At 50.0% G+C, this 15867-nt stretch overlaps 1 protein-coding gene across 1 annotated transcript; it reads left to right on the forward strand.

Moving 5' to 3' along the window:
• Nucleotides 1–531: 531 nt before the first annotated feature.
• Nucleotides 532–4236, forward strand: IRS1 (insulin receptor substrate 1). The gene has a single exon (XM_007955454.1). It carries the CDS (start codon nt 532–534, stop codon nt 4234–4236), a length of 3705 nt encoding a protein of 1234 aa, XP_007953645.1.
• The last annotated feature ends 11631 nt before the right edge of the window (nt 4237–15867 follow it).

Raw genomic sequence — 15867 nt, forward strand, 5'->3', positions numbered from 1 at the left:
GGCGAAGGAGGAGGAGGAGGAGGGAGAACCCCGTGCAACATTGGGACTTGGCAGCCCGCCTCCCCCTGCCCAAGGATATTTAATTTGCCTCCGGAATCGCGACTTCCAGAGGGGGACTCAGGAGCGAAGGCGCGCGCGCGCCTGGAGGGGCAGCGCCAAGACCCCCGGCAGCCGCCAGGACGGCAGGAGATGCATCTTTGCCCCTTCCTGGCTGCGGCGGCGGAGCGGGCAGTCGGCGCTCGGAGGCTGTGGGCTGCCCTCGCCCAGGACGCACGGCCTCCCCCCGGGGCATGAGACGTCCGTGAACTCGGGTCGGGGCCAGCTCCCAGGCGCAGCCGCTGCGCCCTCCTCCACGGCCCCTCCCGGAGCGGGGGGCGGCGTGGACTCGGCTTCGGCGTTTCTGCCGCCTCGGGGCCCTGTTTGCATGTGCGGGGCCGCAGTGCGGAGCCTCCGCCCCCCACCCGATTGTTTTTCGGCGCCTCCCTCTGCTCGCTCGGCGGCGGCGGCGGCGGCGGCGCTGGAGGCGGCAGCATGGCGAGCCCTCCGGACGACGGCTTCTCGGACGTGCGCAAGGTGGGTTACCTGCGCAAACCCAAAAGCATGCACAAGCGCTTCTTCGTGCTGCGGGCGGCCAGCGAGGCGGGGGGCCCGGCGCGCCTCGAGTACTACGAGAACGAGAAGAAGTGGCGGCACAAGTCGAGCGCCCCCAAACGCTCGATCCCCCTCGAGAGCTGCTTCAACATCAACAAGCGGGCGGACTCCAAGAACAAGCACCTGGTGGCTCTCTATACCCGGGACGAGCACTTCGCCATCGCGGCCGACAGCGAGGCCGAGCAGGACAGCTGGTACCAGGCCCTGCTGCAGCTGCACAGCCGTGCCAAGGGGCACCACGACGGGGCCGTGGCGCCCGGCCTGGGAGGCGGCGGGGGCAGCTGCGGCGGCAGCGCCTGCCTGGGCGAGGCTGGGGAGGACCTGAGCTATGGGGACGTGCCCCCAGGCCCTGCCTTCAAGGAGGTCTGGCAGGTGATCCTGAAGCCCAAGGGCCTGGGGCAGACGAAGAACCTGATCGGCATCTACCGCCTCTGCTTGACCAGCAAGACCATCAGCTTCGTGAAGCTCAACTCGGAGGCGGCCGCCGTGGTGCTCCAACTGATGAACATCCGACGCTGTGGCCACTCGGAGAACTTCTTCTTCATCGAGGTGGGCCGCTCCGCGGTGACCGGGCCCGGGGAGTTCTGGATGCAGGTGGATGACTCGGTGGTGGCCCAGAACATGCACGAGACCATCCTGGAGGCCATGCGGGCCATGAGCGACGAGTTCCGCCCGCGCAGCAAGAGCCAGTCCTCCAACTGCTCCAACCCCATCAGCGTCCCCCTGCGCAGGCACCACCTCAACAACCCGCCCCCCAGCCAGGTGGGCCTGACGCGCCGCTCGCGCACCGAGAGCATCACTGCCACCTCCCCGGCCAGTATGGTGGGCGGCAAGCCAGGCTCCTTCCGGGTCCGCGCTTCCAGCGATGGCGAAGGCACCATGTCCCGCCCGGCCTCGGTGGACGGCAGTCCCGTGAGTCCGAGCACCAACAGGACGCACGCCCACAGGCATCGCGGCAGCTCCAGGCTGCATCCTCCGCTCAACCACAGCCGCTCCATCCCCATGCCTACTTCCCGCTGCTCGCCTTCGGCCACCAGCCCGGTCAGCCTCTCGTCCAGCAGCACCAGTGGCCATGGCTCCACCTCCGACTGCCTCTTCCCACGGCGGTCGAGTGCTTCGGTGTCCGGTTCCCCCAGCGATGGCGGGTTTATCTCCTCGGATGAGTATGGCTCCAGTCCCTGTGATTTCCGAAGTTCCTTCCGCAGTGTCACCCCGGATTCCCTGGGCCACACCCCACCAGCCCGCGGTGAAGAGGAGCTGAGCAACTATATCTGCATGGGCAGCAAGGGGACCTCCACTCTGACCGCCCCTAATGGCCACTACATCTTGGCTCGGGGCGGCAATGGCCACCGCTGCATCCCGGGCGCTAGCTTGGGTACCAGCCCGGCACTGCCTGCCGATGAAGCAGCCGCTACCGCGGATCTGGAGAATCGCTTCCGAAAGAGGACTCACTCTGCAGGCACGTCCCCCACCATTTCCCACCAGAAGACGCCGTCTCAGTCCTCCGTGGCGTCCATCGAGGAGTATACCGAGATGATGCCCGCCTACCCACCAGGAGGGGGCAGTGGAGGCCGGCTGCCCGGCTACCGGCACTCGGCCTTCGTGCCCACGCACTCCTACCCCGAGGAGGGTCTGGAAATGCATTCCTTGGAGCGGCGTGGGGGCCACCACCGCCCAGACGCCTCCACCCTCCACACCGACGATGGCTACATGCCCATGTCCCCCGGGGTGGCCCCAGTGCCCAGCGGCCGGAAGGGCAGCGGTGACTACATGCCCATGAGCCCCAAGAGTGTGTCTGCCCCACAGCAAATCATCAACCCCATCAGACGCCATCCGCAGAGAGTGGACCCCAATGGCTACATGATGATGTCCCCAAGCGGCAGCTGCTCCCCGGACATTGCAGGGGGCCCCAACAACAGCAGTGCTACCCCTTCAGGCAGCAGCTATGGGAAGCTGTGGACAAATGGCGTAGGGGGCCATCATTCTCACCCCCTCCCTCACCCCAAACCACCTGTGGAGAGCAGTGGTGGCAAGCTCTTGCCTTGCACAGGTGACTACATGAACATGTCACCGGTGGGGGACTCCAACACCAGCAGCCCCTCCGACTGCTACTATGGCCCCGAGGACCCCCAGCACAAGCCAGTCCTCTCCTACTACTCATTGCCAAGGTCCTTTAAGCACACCCAGCGCCCTGGGGAGCCAGAGGACAGTGCCCGGCACCAGCATCTGCGACTGTCCTCCAGCTCTAGCCGCCTTCTCTGTGCTGCCACGGCAGACGACTCTTCCTCCTCCACCAGCAGTGACAGTCTGGGAGGAGGATACTGTGGGCCTCGACCGGAGCCTGGCCACCCGCATCTCCACCATCAGGTCCTGCAACCCCATCTGCCTCGAAAGGTGGACATGGCTGCCCAGACCAACAGCCGCCTGGCTCGGCCCACAAGGCTGTCTCTGGGGGATCCTAAGGCCAGCACCTTGCCTCGGGCCCGCGAGCAGCCGCAGCAGCCCCTCCTGCACCCTCCGGAGCCCAAGAGCCCAGGGGAATATGTGAATATTGAATTTGGGAGTGACCAGCCTGGCTACTTATCTGGCCCCGTGGCTTCGCACAGCTCGCCTTCTGTCAGTTGTCCAGCCCAGCTCCAGCCAGCCCCCAGAGAGGAAGGGACCGGCACAGAGGAGTACATGAACATGGACCTGGGGCCAGGCCGCAGGGCGCCCTGGCAGGAGAGCGCCGGGGTGGAGATGGGCAGAGTGGGCGCTGCGCCTCCCGGGTCTGTGAGCGTCTGCAGGCCCACGCGGGCTGTGCCCAGCAGCCGCGGTGACTACATGACCATGCAGATGGGCTGTGCCCGGCAGAGCTACGTGGACACCTCGCCGGTCGCTCCTGTCAGCTATGCTGACATGCGGACGGGCATTGCTACAGAGGATGTGAGCCTTCCCGGGGCCACAGCAGCTGCTCCCTCCTCATCGTCAGCAGCCTCTGCTTCCCCCACTGCACCTCAAGGAGCAGCTGAGCTGGCTGGCCGCCCTTCACTGCTGGGGGGCCCACAGGGACCTGGTGGCATGAGCGCCTTCACCCGGGTGAACCTCAGCCCCAACCGTAACCAGAGTGCCAAAGTTATCCGGGCGGACCCTCAAGGGTGCCGGAGGAGGCATAGCTCCGAGACCTTCTCCTCGACACCCAGTGCCACCCGGGCAGGCAGCATTGTGCCCTTCGGAGGGGGTGCTGTGGCAGGGGGCAGTGGTGGCAGCAGGAGCGGCAGTGAGGATGTGAAGCGCCACAGTTCTGCTTCTTTTGAGAATGTGTGGCTGAGGCCCGGGGAGCTTGGGGCAGCCCCCAAGGAGCCAGCCCAGGTGTGTGGGGCCGCTGGGGGCTTCGAGAACGGTCTTAACTACATAGACTTGGATTTGGTCAAGGACTTTAAACAGCGCCCTCAGGAGTGCCCCCCTCCCCCACAGCCCCCTCCCCCGCTGCCCCCTCATCAGCCCCTTGGCAGCAGTGAGAGCAGCCTGACCAGCCGCTCCAGCGAGGACTTGAGCGCCTATGCCAGCATCAGTTTCCCCAAGCAGCCAGAGGATCTCCAGTAGCTCAACTGGACATCACAGCAGGTGCGTTTCCTGGTGAGAAAGTCCGGAGACAAAACTGCTTTGAACCATGTGCTTGAATCCCTCTGCCCCTTCCCTCTCCTCCCACAGCTTCCTTCCCGCGAGCGCTCCCAGTAGGGGGGGTGAGGGTCAGGGCACGCATGATGCTCACCCCCCAGTGACACCTGGCAGGAAGTCAGGAGAAGGTGTAGAGGAAGCCACAGGAGGGCTTTTTCATTGGCGAGTACCCAAGTGGAGTACTCAGTGTTGTATTTTGGAAACTCCTTCCACAATACCAGTTCTGAGATTTGTAAAGTGCATGTGGAAGGACCTTGGCTTGTTTATTGAGCTTCTCTGTCGACCCTGTGTTTAGGTCAGGCCTTGGAAAGGGCAATCCTTCTACACAAAATCTTTGTGAAAACAGAGCCCAGATCCTTTCTTCAAAATAGTTGCTCTGCAGTCTGAAGTTGAGGGTGATCTTATCACGTTGCTCTGTGTACTTTTGTTCTGTGATTTCATAACACCAAGGCAACGTAAACAGCAGCCACAGGAAACATTGGTTCATTGCACGCGGCCCTAAAAAAGACTCAGGACTAAGAGCTTGTGGAGGCTTACAGAGTTAGAGAGAAATAAGGTAATGAGGGGTCACGTTTTCTCTTTGTTCCTGAACCAAGATTGCTGAGAGATTATTCACACACGGGCCCACCTTCTCATAGCCATGGCAGTCTATTCACAGGATATGCAGTAAACGGCAGGCGTCTGGGACCCATTAATGGTTAAGAGTTGTGGAAGTTCGTCCTAGCGTATCTGCCTTACAGTTGTCTGCTCTTGCAAAAAGCCCTCCCTGAGACATCACACATATCCTTTGGGGGCTACTGTTCATCTTCTGTAAAATTACTTAACGTTTTCATGTTAAAAGGAAGAGTATTAACTCAGAAAGAGAGTGTTTTTTTTTTTCCCCCCCACTGAATCTAAGCATTAAACCTTGTTTTTCCTCTTCAGTTTTAGGATATTTGTCATTTGCCTTTAAGTTCAAAAGTCTATGCGTCAGTAAATGTTGAAAGTTGGCTTTAGGTCTTCTGTGGCTAAGGCTGTATTGAAAATGAAAAACATTTGTAATAGGAAATAATTAGGCTGCTTTTCTTTCTGTTGAGCCCATTTTCTGGTGGTCATAATTGTGGGTAGAAAGAGTCCTGTAGTTTGCAAATAATGTGATGAGCTGGCAAGGCAGAAGTTTCCAGCATTTGGAAACATTTTATTCTGACAAACTGATTGTCTTGTGACTGTCTTTTTATATATGTGTCAAAGACTGCGCTGTAACAAGCACTTATGCTTTTTAATATGTGTTCATTCATAAGAAACTGATTTTTGCATTGTTATTGTTATTGTTTATTAGGTGGTCACAGGCTCCTTGATTCGCACGATTTCAGTATCTGACCCTTGTATTTGCTGGTGGGCAGAACAAGATCAAGGCATACACACACTCGGATGCAGATTTTAGGTGGCATATTATGAAAAGGATTTATTTGATCAGTACTTATTTCAACACATGTCAACATCAATAGCACAAACTTTAATTATTTCAAATGATGTTTCTGGGAGTATGAGCCCTGGTAACTCTTTAACCAGCTGTCTTTAACCAGTTGTCATTTACAAAGTAGTGAGAATTTGATGGGAAGAAAATCAGAATGAAACTTTGATTTGAAAGAAGATGAAATAAGCAGCAAAGAAATAGGAACTTTCCTCACCTGTTTTCTTGATTTGAACAGGCCTCTTTTTGTCAAGTAGAACAGATCATATGGGCTGGGATGAAAATCAATGACCCAGTAGAGTTTTCATTTCTAAATAGAATCTTCTTTATAAGAAAAAACCAAAAAACAGAAAACTTAAGTTTTCTTAGAAAAAATACAATACTCCTGAAGAACCATGTCCCTAACAGTCTTGGAACAGCAACAGACCACATCGTGCCAGAAAAATTCTCCCGTGTGCATTGGTAGGATGCCATTGACAAGAAGATACAGATGTACACGTGTGTTTGAAGCGAGACACCCAGTGCTACCAGCATGTTTGCTTCTGAATTCTGCTCTTTGCTTTGCCCTTTTGAGTTCAAAGATGTTATTTTGATAGTCAGTTATCACCACAAACAAACAAGTCAGATCTGTCAGTGGCAAACAGCGTCTCTTAGGAATGAGTATGTCTGTTTGTGAAAACACTGTTTTCCTAACTTCTCAGCAGTTGCTGTGTTTTCTTTGGTGAATCAGGTAAAGCCTGACACCAGGTGAAAGGAAATGAGATGCCATGAGGGGTGTGTGTCCTTTGTCCCAACCTCTCATTTCAGACCCCTCACCCGCTTCATTATTTCCACAGTCTGGTAGAAGATCCTTTGTGGAACCGTTGGCCCAGACGCTCAGGGCTTGTGGACTTGTCTGCTCTTAGTCCCAGCCCAACAACCTTTTCCATGTTTCTTCTCCCGTCAGTTGCTGGGTGCTCTTCCTTGGTTCTGATCTGCTGCACTGGTTTTCAGTACAAACCACCCTCCCCCCAACACACACACACACACACACACACACACTTCATCCCCTTTGTTTCACCTCTTGCTTCCTGTTCCTAGCATTGTCCTTTTTTTTTCGGACCTTTTAGAATTTTGCAGTAACTGGTGGCCTACTCCACAGTCTCAGGAGGGTGACTTGAGAACCCAAAGGCAAAAAGGACCTTGTCACCCCAGTTTTAGCAGTCCAGCTGCCTCTAACGAGCATTTACTTCCGATTTGTCTTTCAGTTGTGAAATTAACAGACTCGAGCCATCCCTTTTGGGTTTAGTTTTGTTTTTCATTTTTTGCTACCTCCCCAGATTCCCTCCAAAAACAAGAACTTGACCATTTCTGTTCTCTTCACTCATCTCTCGGTGATTCAAGGATTCTGCTTGTCTCCCAGACCACCCCCTGCCTCATTTCGCTTCCCCTTGCTGTGTGGCCTTTTTGTCTGGCGGGAACCCCCTCGGCCGCCACTTTCCCTTTTCCCTGGGAACCTCGGCTTCCTGCATTCTTCCCTCTTTATTTGGCTCAGGACTCCCCTCCCTCCTCCTCCTAGCCCCCTTTCTCCGGGGGCGGGGGAATCTGCCACAAGGCCTCCCTTGCGTCTCGCACCCCCGCCGCCGCCGTCTGGGGCGCCCCGCGGCGACCGGGCCCCTTCCAGGGTGGCGCGGTGGCTGGTGGCAGCCTAGCTCCGGGGCCCTGCGGGTGGTGCGCCTGGGCCTGGGGCGGGGTAGGTGGAGCAGCCCTGGGCTGATTGGCCGCTGCCAGAGCCAATCAGCGCGTGTCTCGGGCAAGCTGCCCCGGGCGCGGGGCGGAGCCTCGAGAGGGGCGGGGCCTCGGTAGGGGGCTTGGGGTGCGCGGGACCTCGCCCGCGGGGTCGGGCGGTGGCGGCGGCGGCGTGGGGTGGGGTGCGGTGCGGTGCCCAGTCTCGCCCACCGCGTTCCCTCCTCCCGCTTCTTTCCAGAGCCCGAAAATGGAGCTGCATACGAACCCCACCCTCCCCATCCCCCACCAGAGGATGTTATTCAGGCCTCGCGACCAGAATCCTAAGAATGAGAAAGTCCTACCAGCCCACTGGCTGAGGCCGGAAACACACGCTTCCTCTTATTTTTAATTGAGAAAAATCTAGGCTGTGGCCATGTGATGCGCCCCATTTTGTCTCCCTCTCCCCTTTACTACGGTTTACTATAAAGCCACGCGCCGTCGTTTTCCAGTCGTGAAATTCACGAGTAGGAAGGAAGCACGTGGTTGTAGTTGTAGGATTAATGGGGTTGGCTTGGGATTCCTACATTTAAATCTCTTGCTAATGGGAGAGGAAGAAAAAAAACATGAGAAGGAAATGCAGGTGCTGTGGCTGTCACTGGTTGGGGATCTTTCAGGAAAAAAAAAAAGAAAAAGAAAAACTCATTTGGTTTAAGATTGCAGTGGGCTGAGCCCTTGATTGCCCGCCTGCAGTTTAGGGAGCACTGTGCTGAGATGAACAGGAGCTGACCCTTCTAAAGGAGGAGGCTATGGAGGCTCCTAACAAGGGCTTGGGTGGCGTTCCTGACTGAGACTTGGAGGAACTGTTGCCCATGCTCAAGTGAGAGAAGATAAAGCAGACGCGGTGAACTGATTTTGAAAGCTTGCGAGATAGTACCGTCCACCATCACGTAACCAAAGAACCAAAACCAAATCCACTGCCATCAAGTCGATTTGGATTTATAGCGACTCTAGAGGACAGAGTAGAACTGCCCCCTAGAATTTCCAAGGCTGTCGATCTTTACTGAAGCAAAGCTGAAATCCAAACCCACTGCTGTGGAGTTGATTGTGACTCCCACCATCCAGGAGGACAGAGTGGACCTGACCATGGGGTTTGATCTTTACAGAAGCAGATAAAAGTGACTCCTCCTCCCCCCTCTCACTCAGTTAAGTATGGCTCAGCATCCGGCATCTCTTGTCACTTGCCTGAATCACAAGCCCCAAAGACAAGGCTTTTCCTGAAGTCCTTATTGAAACGTCTTAGGGGGATGTATGGGAAAAGTACTGTCCCTGGGTAAGAAGTGCCTCTGAGTAACACTGCCTATGAGCAGTGGGAGTGTTTCTCTTTTTGCCAGAAAACTTAGTTTCTGCCATTGTTTCTGTGTTTGTGTTTAAAAATAAATAATAAGACGAGATAGTCTGCTTCCATAAAGTTGACAGCGCTGGAAACCGTATGGGGCAGTTCTACTCTATCTTTACAGGGTCACTATGAGTCAATCTACTTGGTCCCGATGGGTTTGGGTTTTGGGTTTTGTAGTACGTATTGCCTTACAGTCAGGGACTTGGAATCCAAAAGGGCAAGTCACTTTTTTTTTTTTGTTGTTTTTTTGTTTATCAAAATTCCCGGAAAATAGCTTTATGGTATCTCAAATGATGCAATGGAAAAAACAGCTCCTGGGAGCCAGAGAGCTGGGGTTCTAAAACAGCCTGTGCCCTTCACTCGCTGAGTGACCTTGGGCCAGTCACGTCATTTCTTTGAGCCTATTTCCTCACTAGTAACTTGAGCATTTTGTTCTGACTTATTCTAAAGGCCTTTACAACCCTAAATATAAGAATGTTTTGGAGAATACTACTGATACTCCTTGAGGGCCAGGTCGATTAGAATGAGAGGGAATTAGAGTTCTATACCCAAAGCTGCCACAGTGTCATTCATCAGGAAGTTCATTAGAATATTCTGTTCTACCTGTCCTTTTGATCAGATACACATTTTATGCCCAGGCTGGCCTGGAGAGCAATATTTAATTCAATGCTGATTTGATTTAATTCAATACTTTGTTGTTTGGAGTTAGCGTTCTCAGGGTTTCACAGACTGTCTTTAAAACAGAACCTCCTCACTGCACCAGCTTGTTTTGGAAACCATCTCTAGGCTGGATTAACCTGCTACCCTCAAGTCTGCTCCCACACATGGTGATCCTATAGGACAGAGTAGAAATGTCCCATAAGGGTTTCTTTCTTCCATGCAGCAGCTGCTGGGTTCGAACCACTGGCCTTGCAGTTAGCAACCAAGCTACCAGGGCTCCTCCTGAGATGGGTTAGATGCCCTCTTTTTTTTCCACTTCTTTTTTTTTTAATGAAATGTGTGTTGGAATGCCGTTCACCTGCTGAGTCCTGCATCCTGAGGTCACCGGTCGGAAACATCCCACTTTGCCCCATAGTATACTCTGAGTTTTAACATCCGTGACAAGCAAAAGCAAACTCATTGCTGTCTGGCTGATTCCCACTCAGGTGAGCCCATGTGTTACGGGGTGCAGCTATTCCACAGCATTCTCTTGGCTGTAATCTTAACACAAGCAGGTGACCAGACCTTTCTCCCCAGGGGCTCCTGGTTGGACCACCAGCCTTAGGGTTAGTCGTTGAGCATAAATCCTTTGTGCCACCTGGGGACCTTCTGTGACAGTATTCTATATCTGTCCTGTTAGAAATCATCCCTCCTTGTGGTGGTCTGTATATAGGTCACATTCCTAGTACTGCATCAGAGTTGTTGGTTCAGCGAGGTATCCAATTAAATGAAAGGAAAGGAAGTCGGAGAGGCCAAGTAGGGCTACGGGAAGTCCTACTATCTTTTGTTTATTTATTTATTTATTTCTTTTTCTTCCCCTCTATTAGATGTGGAAAAAGCTCACTACTTTTTGCTGGTGAGATCAGTGCTATCCAGCTTTTTGGGGTTTAGGGTTTTTGATTAGTTAGTTGAGCTGGCCACTGCTTTGCTGACCCGGTGTTTTCTTGCCTATAGAGTTGCCAACGTATCCAGAAGCTTTGACCCTTTTGGCACCACCGGGGAATTTCATAAATCGTTACTGGACTAGTTTGTTGACTCATTCAGAACTCTACTGACTGACTCTTCCATTCCACTCTTGCTATCATCAGACCTATTTCTGAGCTCTAGGATACACATGTTTTTTTATTTTTATTTTTGTGGAAGGGTAATTTACTATAATAGAGCACTTCACACTTTTAAAGTTTTGTTTTGTTTTAAAGAAAGTCATTTCCTCAATTATTTCCTCATGTTTCAGAGTTACTGGAAATTGTATTCAAAGAAAATTGCTTCTTGTGAATTCAGTTTGAAGTCAGTTTCACACTTAAAGGTTCTGCAGCTTTTTTCATGATACTTTGTTTCTCCCTTTGAAATGATACTCGTCTACCACATTCATAATTATATAATTGACTTATTAGTTCATGATCTGACGAGTCCATGGCTATGGGGCAGACTTGTTAAGGAGCTCTGGTAGTGTAGTGTCTAAGTCATCTGACTGCTAACCAGAAGGTTGGCGGTCCAAACCCACCAGCCACTTCACAGAAGGAAGATGGGGCAATCTACTTCCTTAAAGATTTACTGCCTTGGAAACCCAAAAGGGGTCTCTATGAGTCAGAATCGACTCGATGGCAATAAGTTTGCTTTGGTTTTAGGTTTTCTTAAGTGTTATTGAAACATGTTCAAAAAGTGTAGAATGAACAAATCTGTCTTGGAAGAAGGACAGCCAGAATGTTCCTTACAAGGGAGAAAGGTGAGACTTTGTCTCACGTGCCTTGGACATGGTGTCAGAAGAGCCAGTCCCTGGAGAAGGACATCATGCTTGGTCAAGTTGAGGGTGAGTGAACAGGAGGGAGACCCTGAATGGATGGACTGACATGGTGGCTCCAACAGTGGACTCAAACATGGCAAAGACTGTGAGAATGACATTGGACGGGTAGTGTTTCTTTCTGTTGCGCATGGGGTCATCATGTGCCAGAACTGACCTGATGGCACCTAGCAGCCACAACATAGTAGTAGCATATCACTTTCAAGCTAATATGGAAAAGTTACTAAAAAAAAGTTATCATGAAGCTTTAAAAAATGCTAGGCTAGTAAACATCATTTATTTGTTTCTGTTCTTTGTCTTACATTGTGGAAATTGTGGTGGTGTTTTCATTTTTAATTCACAGGAAAAGAGGATGGATTAGCTAAGTCTAAGGTACTATCATCTATGGAAAAAGAACACTTTCCATTTTAATGATATTCTTGCTGCAGGCTCCCCCGTAACCTGCTTGAATTTGATCGGGTGAAGGTGCTTCCTCAGTGAATCTGTGATCTTTGAATAATATGGCTTTTAAAAATGATGTGTTTGTGTGAAAAAGCTGCTTTTCTTCTTCGGTCCCCCTTTCTGCATTTTCATTCGTGGAGGCAGTTGAGTTGACTGCGTGAGCCAGACTACAGTTATAGTTGTGTCTGTCTGAAAGCAGAGACGGGCTCTTGTGGTCCCACCCTACCTTGACTGTTCTCTTGAGTTACCTGAGTTGCCCCTGTTGTTTTCTTTCCACCTTGTCATGTTTTTTTCACTCTTTGTTGCACTCTACACCATCCGTCCCAGGTCTAGTGAGAGGCCAACCTATCTACTACATTGGATGCTAAATGGCTGGTCCAAAGATGATATGGTAAAACTTAAGTTGTCATTAAGAAAAAAAGACTGTAATACATAAAGCTTCCCCCTTATTTTGTTGACTAACATGCCTTCATTCGAGTTTTCTGATCCTCCTTGACATATTTAGGTCATGTTGCTAAACAGTACCACTTCATCTTGAGAAATTGTTAGTTGTATTACGTTTGTTGAAATAATCAAAGAGGCATAGCGACTTGTTTCAAACCTAGTAAGTAGTGTGGTAAGAAAACTATATTGTGCACAGAAGTTCATGCTCTGGCTTTTGTTGTTGTTAGTTGTTAAGTGCCATCGAGTCATTTCCGACTCATAGCGACCCCATGCACAGCAGAACGAAACACTGCCCGATCCCACGCCAGCCCCACAATCCCTGCTATACTTGAGCCCGTCATCACAGCCACCATGTCAATCCATCTCGTTGAAGGCCTCCCCCTCTTTCGTCGACCCTCCATCCTACCAAGCATGACATCCTTCTCCAGGGAATGGTCCCTTCTTACAGCATGACCAAAATAGGTGAGACGAAGTCTGGCCATTCTTGCTTCCAAGGAGCATTCTGGCTGCACTTCCTCCAGGACAGATCTGTTAGTTCTTTTAGCAGTCCATGGTACTTTCAGCATTCTTCGCCAGCACCACAACTCAAAAGCATCAACTCTTCTTTGGTCTTCCTTATTCATTGTCCAGCTCTCACATGCCTACGAGGCGATTGGAAATATCATGGCTTGTGTCAGGCACACCTTAGTCCTCAAGGAGATATCCTTGCTCCTCAGCACTTGAAACAATTCCTTCGCAGTTGACTTTCCCAATGCTACAGGTTGTCTAATGTCCTGACTGCTGCTTCCATTGGCATGGATTGTAGGACCAAGCAACGTGAATTCTTTGACAACCTCAATCTTCTCTCCACTGGTTGTGATGCTGCTCATTAGTCCAGTTGTGAGGATTTTTGTTTTCTTTATATTGAGACGTAATCCATACTGCAGACTGTATTCTTCAACCTTCATCAGTAGGTGCCTTAAGTCATCCTCACTTTCAGCAAGCAAAGTTGTATCGTCTGCATATCTCAGGTTGTTAATGATTCTTCCTCCAATCCTGATACCACGTTTTTCTTCATACAGTCCAGCTTCTCAGATTATTTGCTCAGCAAACAGATTGAATAAGTGTGGAGAAAGGATACAACTCTGACGCACTCCCTTCTTGATTTTAAACCATGTTTTGTCCCTTTGTTCTGTTCGAACAACAGCCTCCTGGTCAAGGTACAGATTCCTCATGACTGCAATCAAGTGCTCGGGAATTCCATTCTTCTCAATGTTATCCATAATTTGTCATGATCCACACAATCAAATGCCTTTGCATAGTCAATAAAACACAAGTAAACATCTTTCTGGTATTCTTTGCCTTGAGCCAAGATCCATCTGACAACAGCTATGATATCCCTTGTTCCACGTCCTCTTCTGAATCTGGCTTGAACCTCTGGAAGTTCTCTGACTTTTAGAAAGGTTATAATCTAAATGACAGAAACAGAATGAAACTGGGTTGTTGTCATTGGTTTGTTGCTTCTGACTTTGACTCATGACGACTCTACGTACAAAGTAGAATGGCTCCATTGGTTTTTCAAGGTTGTGACCTTTTGGAAGCAGGTTGGCTTGGCTTCTGAGTGCCTCTGGGTAGGTTTGAACTGCCAGCCTTGTGGTTAGTGGCACCTAACCATGTGTGCCACCTAGGGACTCCTATTAGAAAAAATAATCATAAAAATATACTGGGAGCTGAAGTCTCTGGAATATTCAATAATCATTATATCATTAAGTATCAAATATTAGATACTCAGTAATCACTTCCCTGTTCAATTTTAAATCATTGGAGGGCTCTATAGGGTAAGAATAAGGCACTTGACTGCTAACAAGCAGGCTGGCGGTTCAAACCCACCAGCCACTCCTCTGAAGGAAGGTTGGACAGTCTACTTCCATAGAGATACTGTAGCCTTGGAAACCCAAGGAAGGGTCACTATGAGTCGGATCTGACTTGACAGCGGTGAGTTTGGTTTGCTTTTTATAGGATAAGAATAATAATCACATTTACCCTTGAATTTTAGAAGTTGTGAGATTAATTGGAGAATCTCTAGCAGTTTCCAGTACGTTAGAGACCCTTCATGCACTGAGTCTCAGAAGTAGAGAGTTGGTGAAGTCTACGGCCATAATACCCTGAATGTGCCCCATCATGTCTGATCTCAAAGCTAAGCAGGGTCGGGCCTGGTTAGTACTTTCAGATGAGAGAGTTGGTTAAGTGTCCAGCCACTCTGTCTTCTATGGATGATGCCCAAATTTCTGTACTAAAGGAACTCACCTACTTTGGTCATGTTGTCCGAAGAGACCATTCCGTGGAGATGGATCTCATGCTTGGTAAAGTGGAGGGTCAATGAGAAAGGGAAAGGCCCTCAGTGAGATGGATTGACATAGTGGCTGCAATGATGGGCTCAGGTATAGCAGGGATTGTGAGGATGGTGCAGGTCCGGGCAGTGTTTCATTCTCTTGTATATAGGGTTGCTATGAGCCAACTCCACAACACCTAATAACAACAATCACAAAGGAACCCAGCAGACAACATGCCTCTTACTATAGGTTCACTGCTTTTGGTTAAGGAAAAAGAAAAACATTCTCTGTTCTATGCCTCTTTCTTTGAATCCCTAGGTTCAAACAATTGCAGTTGATTCATCTGGTATAACCTAAAACAATGATGAGAAAACATCATCTCCTTCTCTAACCTTCGAGAGTTTGTGCAAATTGATTGAGAAGGGAAATTTCCAGATATTGCTATTTAAAATCTTTGTTTTCTAATATTCACTTGCATGGTGGTACTTAAGCATTTACCCCCTAGACAGCTACTATAACAAACAAACAAAAAAACAAACCCACTACCATCGAGTCAATTCCAACTCATAGCAACCCTTTAAAAACCACATATGCAGTACTGTATTTATTTTGGATCCAACTCATAGTGAGCCCTCCTTGAGTTTCTGAGGCAGTATCGCTACAGAAGTAGATTGCCCAACCTTCCTTCTGAGGAGCAACTGGTGGGTTTGAACTGCCAGCTTTCTGGTTAGCAGTCAAGTGCCTTAGGCACTATGCCACCCTAACTCCTAAATCCTTACAGAAGTAGATTGCCCAGTCTTCCTTCCACGGAGTGTCTGGTGGGTTTGAACCACCAACCTTCTGGTTAACAGTCACATGCCTTAAGCACTACTGTTTCAAAGATTTTATGCTTTTTTGTTGGAATAATCTTTCATTATTTCAAAATCTGGGAATAGTTTATTATAGACATAAGATTGCTTGCAAGTAATTTAGGAAGTTCCTACACTAGTGATCACCCCTCACTCACTTTCTCCAAAGCGACTAGTGCCGGACAGGAGTGGAGTGTAGAGAATCTGTGATGTGTCGTGAAGCAGATCTATGTAATGCTGAGATAATGCTTACTTTCAACCAAAGAGGAATCTTTAATTATCGAAAATACTTCTTACTGATGCCCTGTTGTGTTTGCTAATTGTGTCCCAGGCAGCCCTTGTTGCCAAATAGAATCTCTTAAGTATAGAATAACAGTTAAAAATACTAATAATTCTGATTTAAGTTTTATCCTTTTCAATGGTGTGCCAAGATGAATTACGCTAATATCAATGAT

The sequence above is a fragment of the Orycteropus afer genome, unplaced genomic scaffold (assembly GCF_000298275.1).
Source record: "Orycteropus afer afer isolate SDZICR_OR568_19922 unplaced genomic scaffold, OryAfe1.0 scaffold00002, whole genome shotgun sequence".
Taxonomy (NCBI): Eukaryota; Metazoa; Chordata; class Mammalia; order Tubulidentata; family Orycteropodidae; genus Orycteropus; species Orycteropus afer.

What these genes read in the sequence shown, in the direction of transcription:
- IRS1 (XM_007955454.1), top strand. Translation starts at nt 532, where the DNA reads ATGGCGAGCCCTCCGGACGACGGCTTCTCGGACGTGCGCAAGGTGGGT.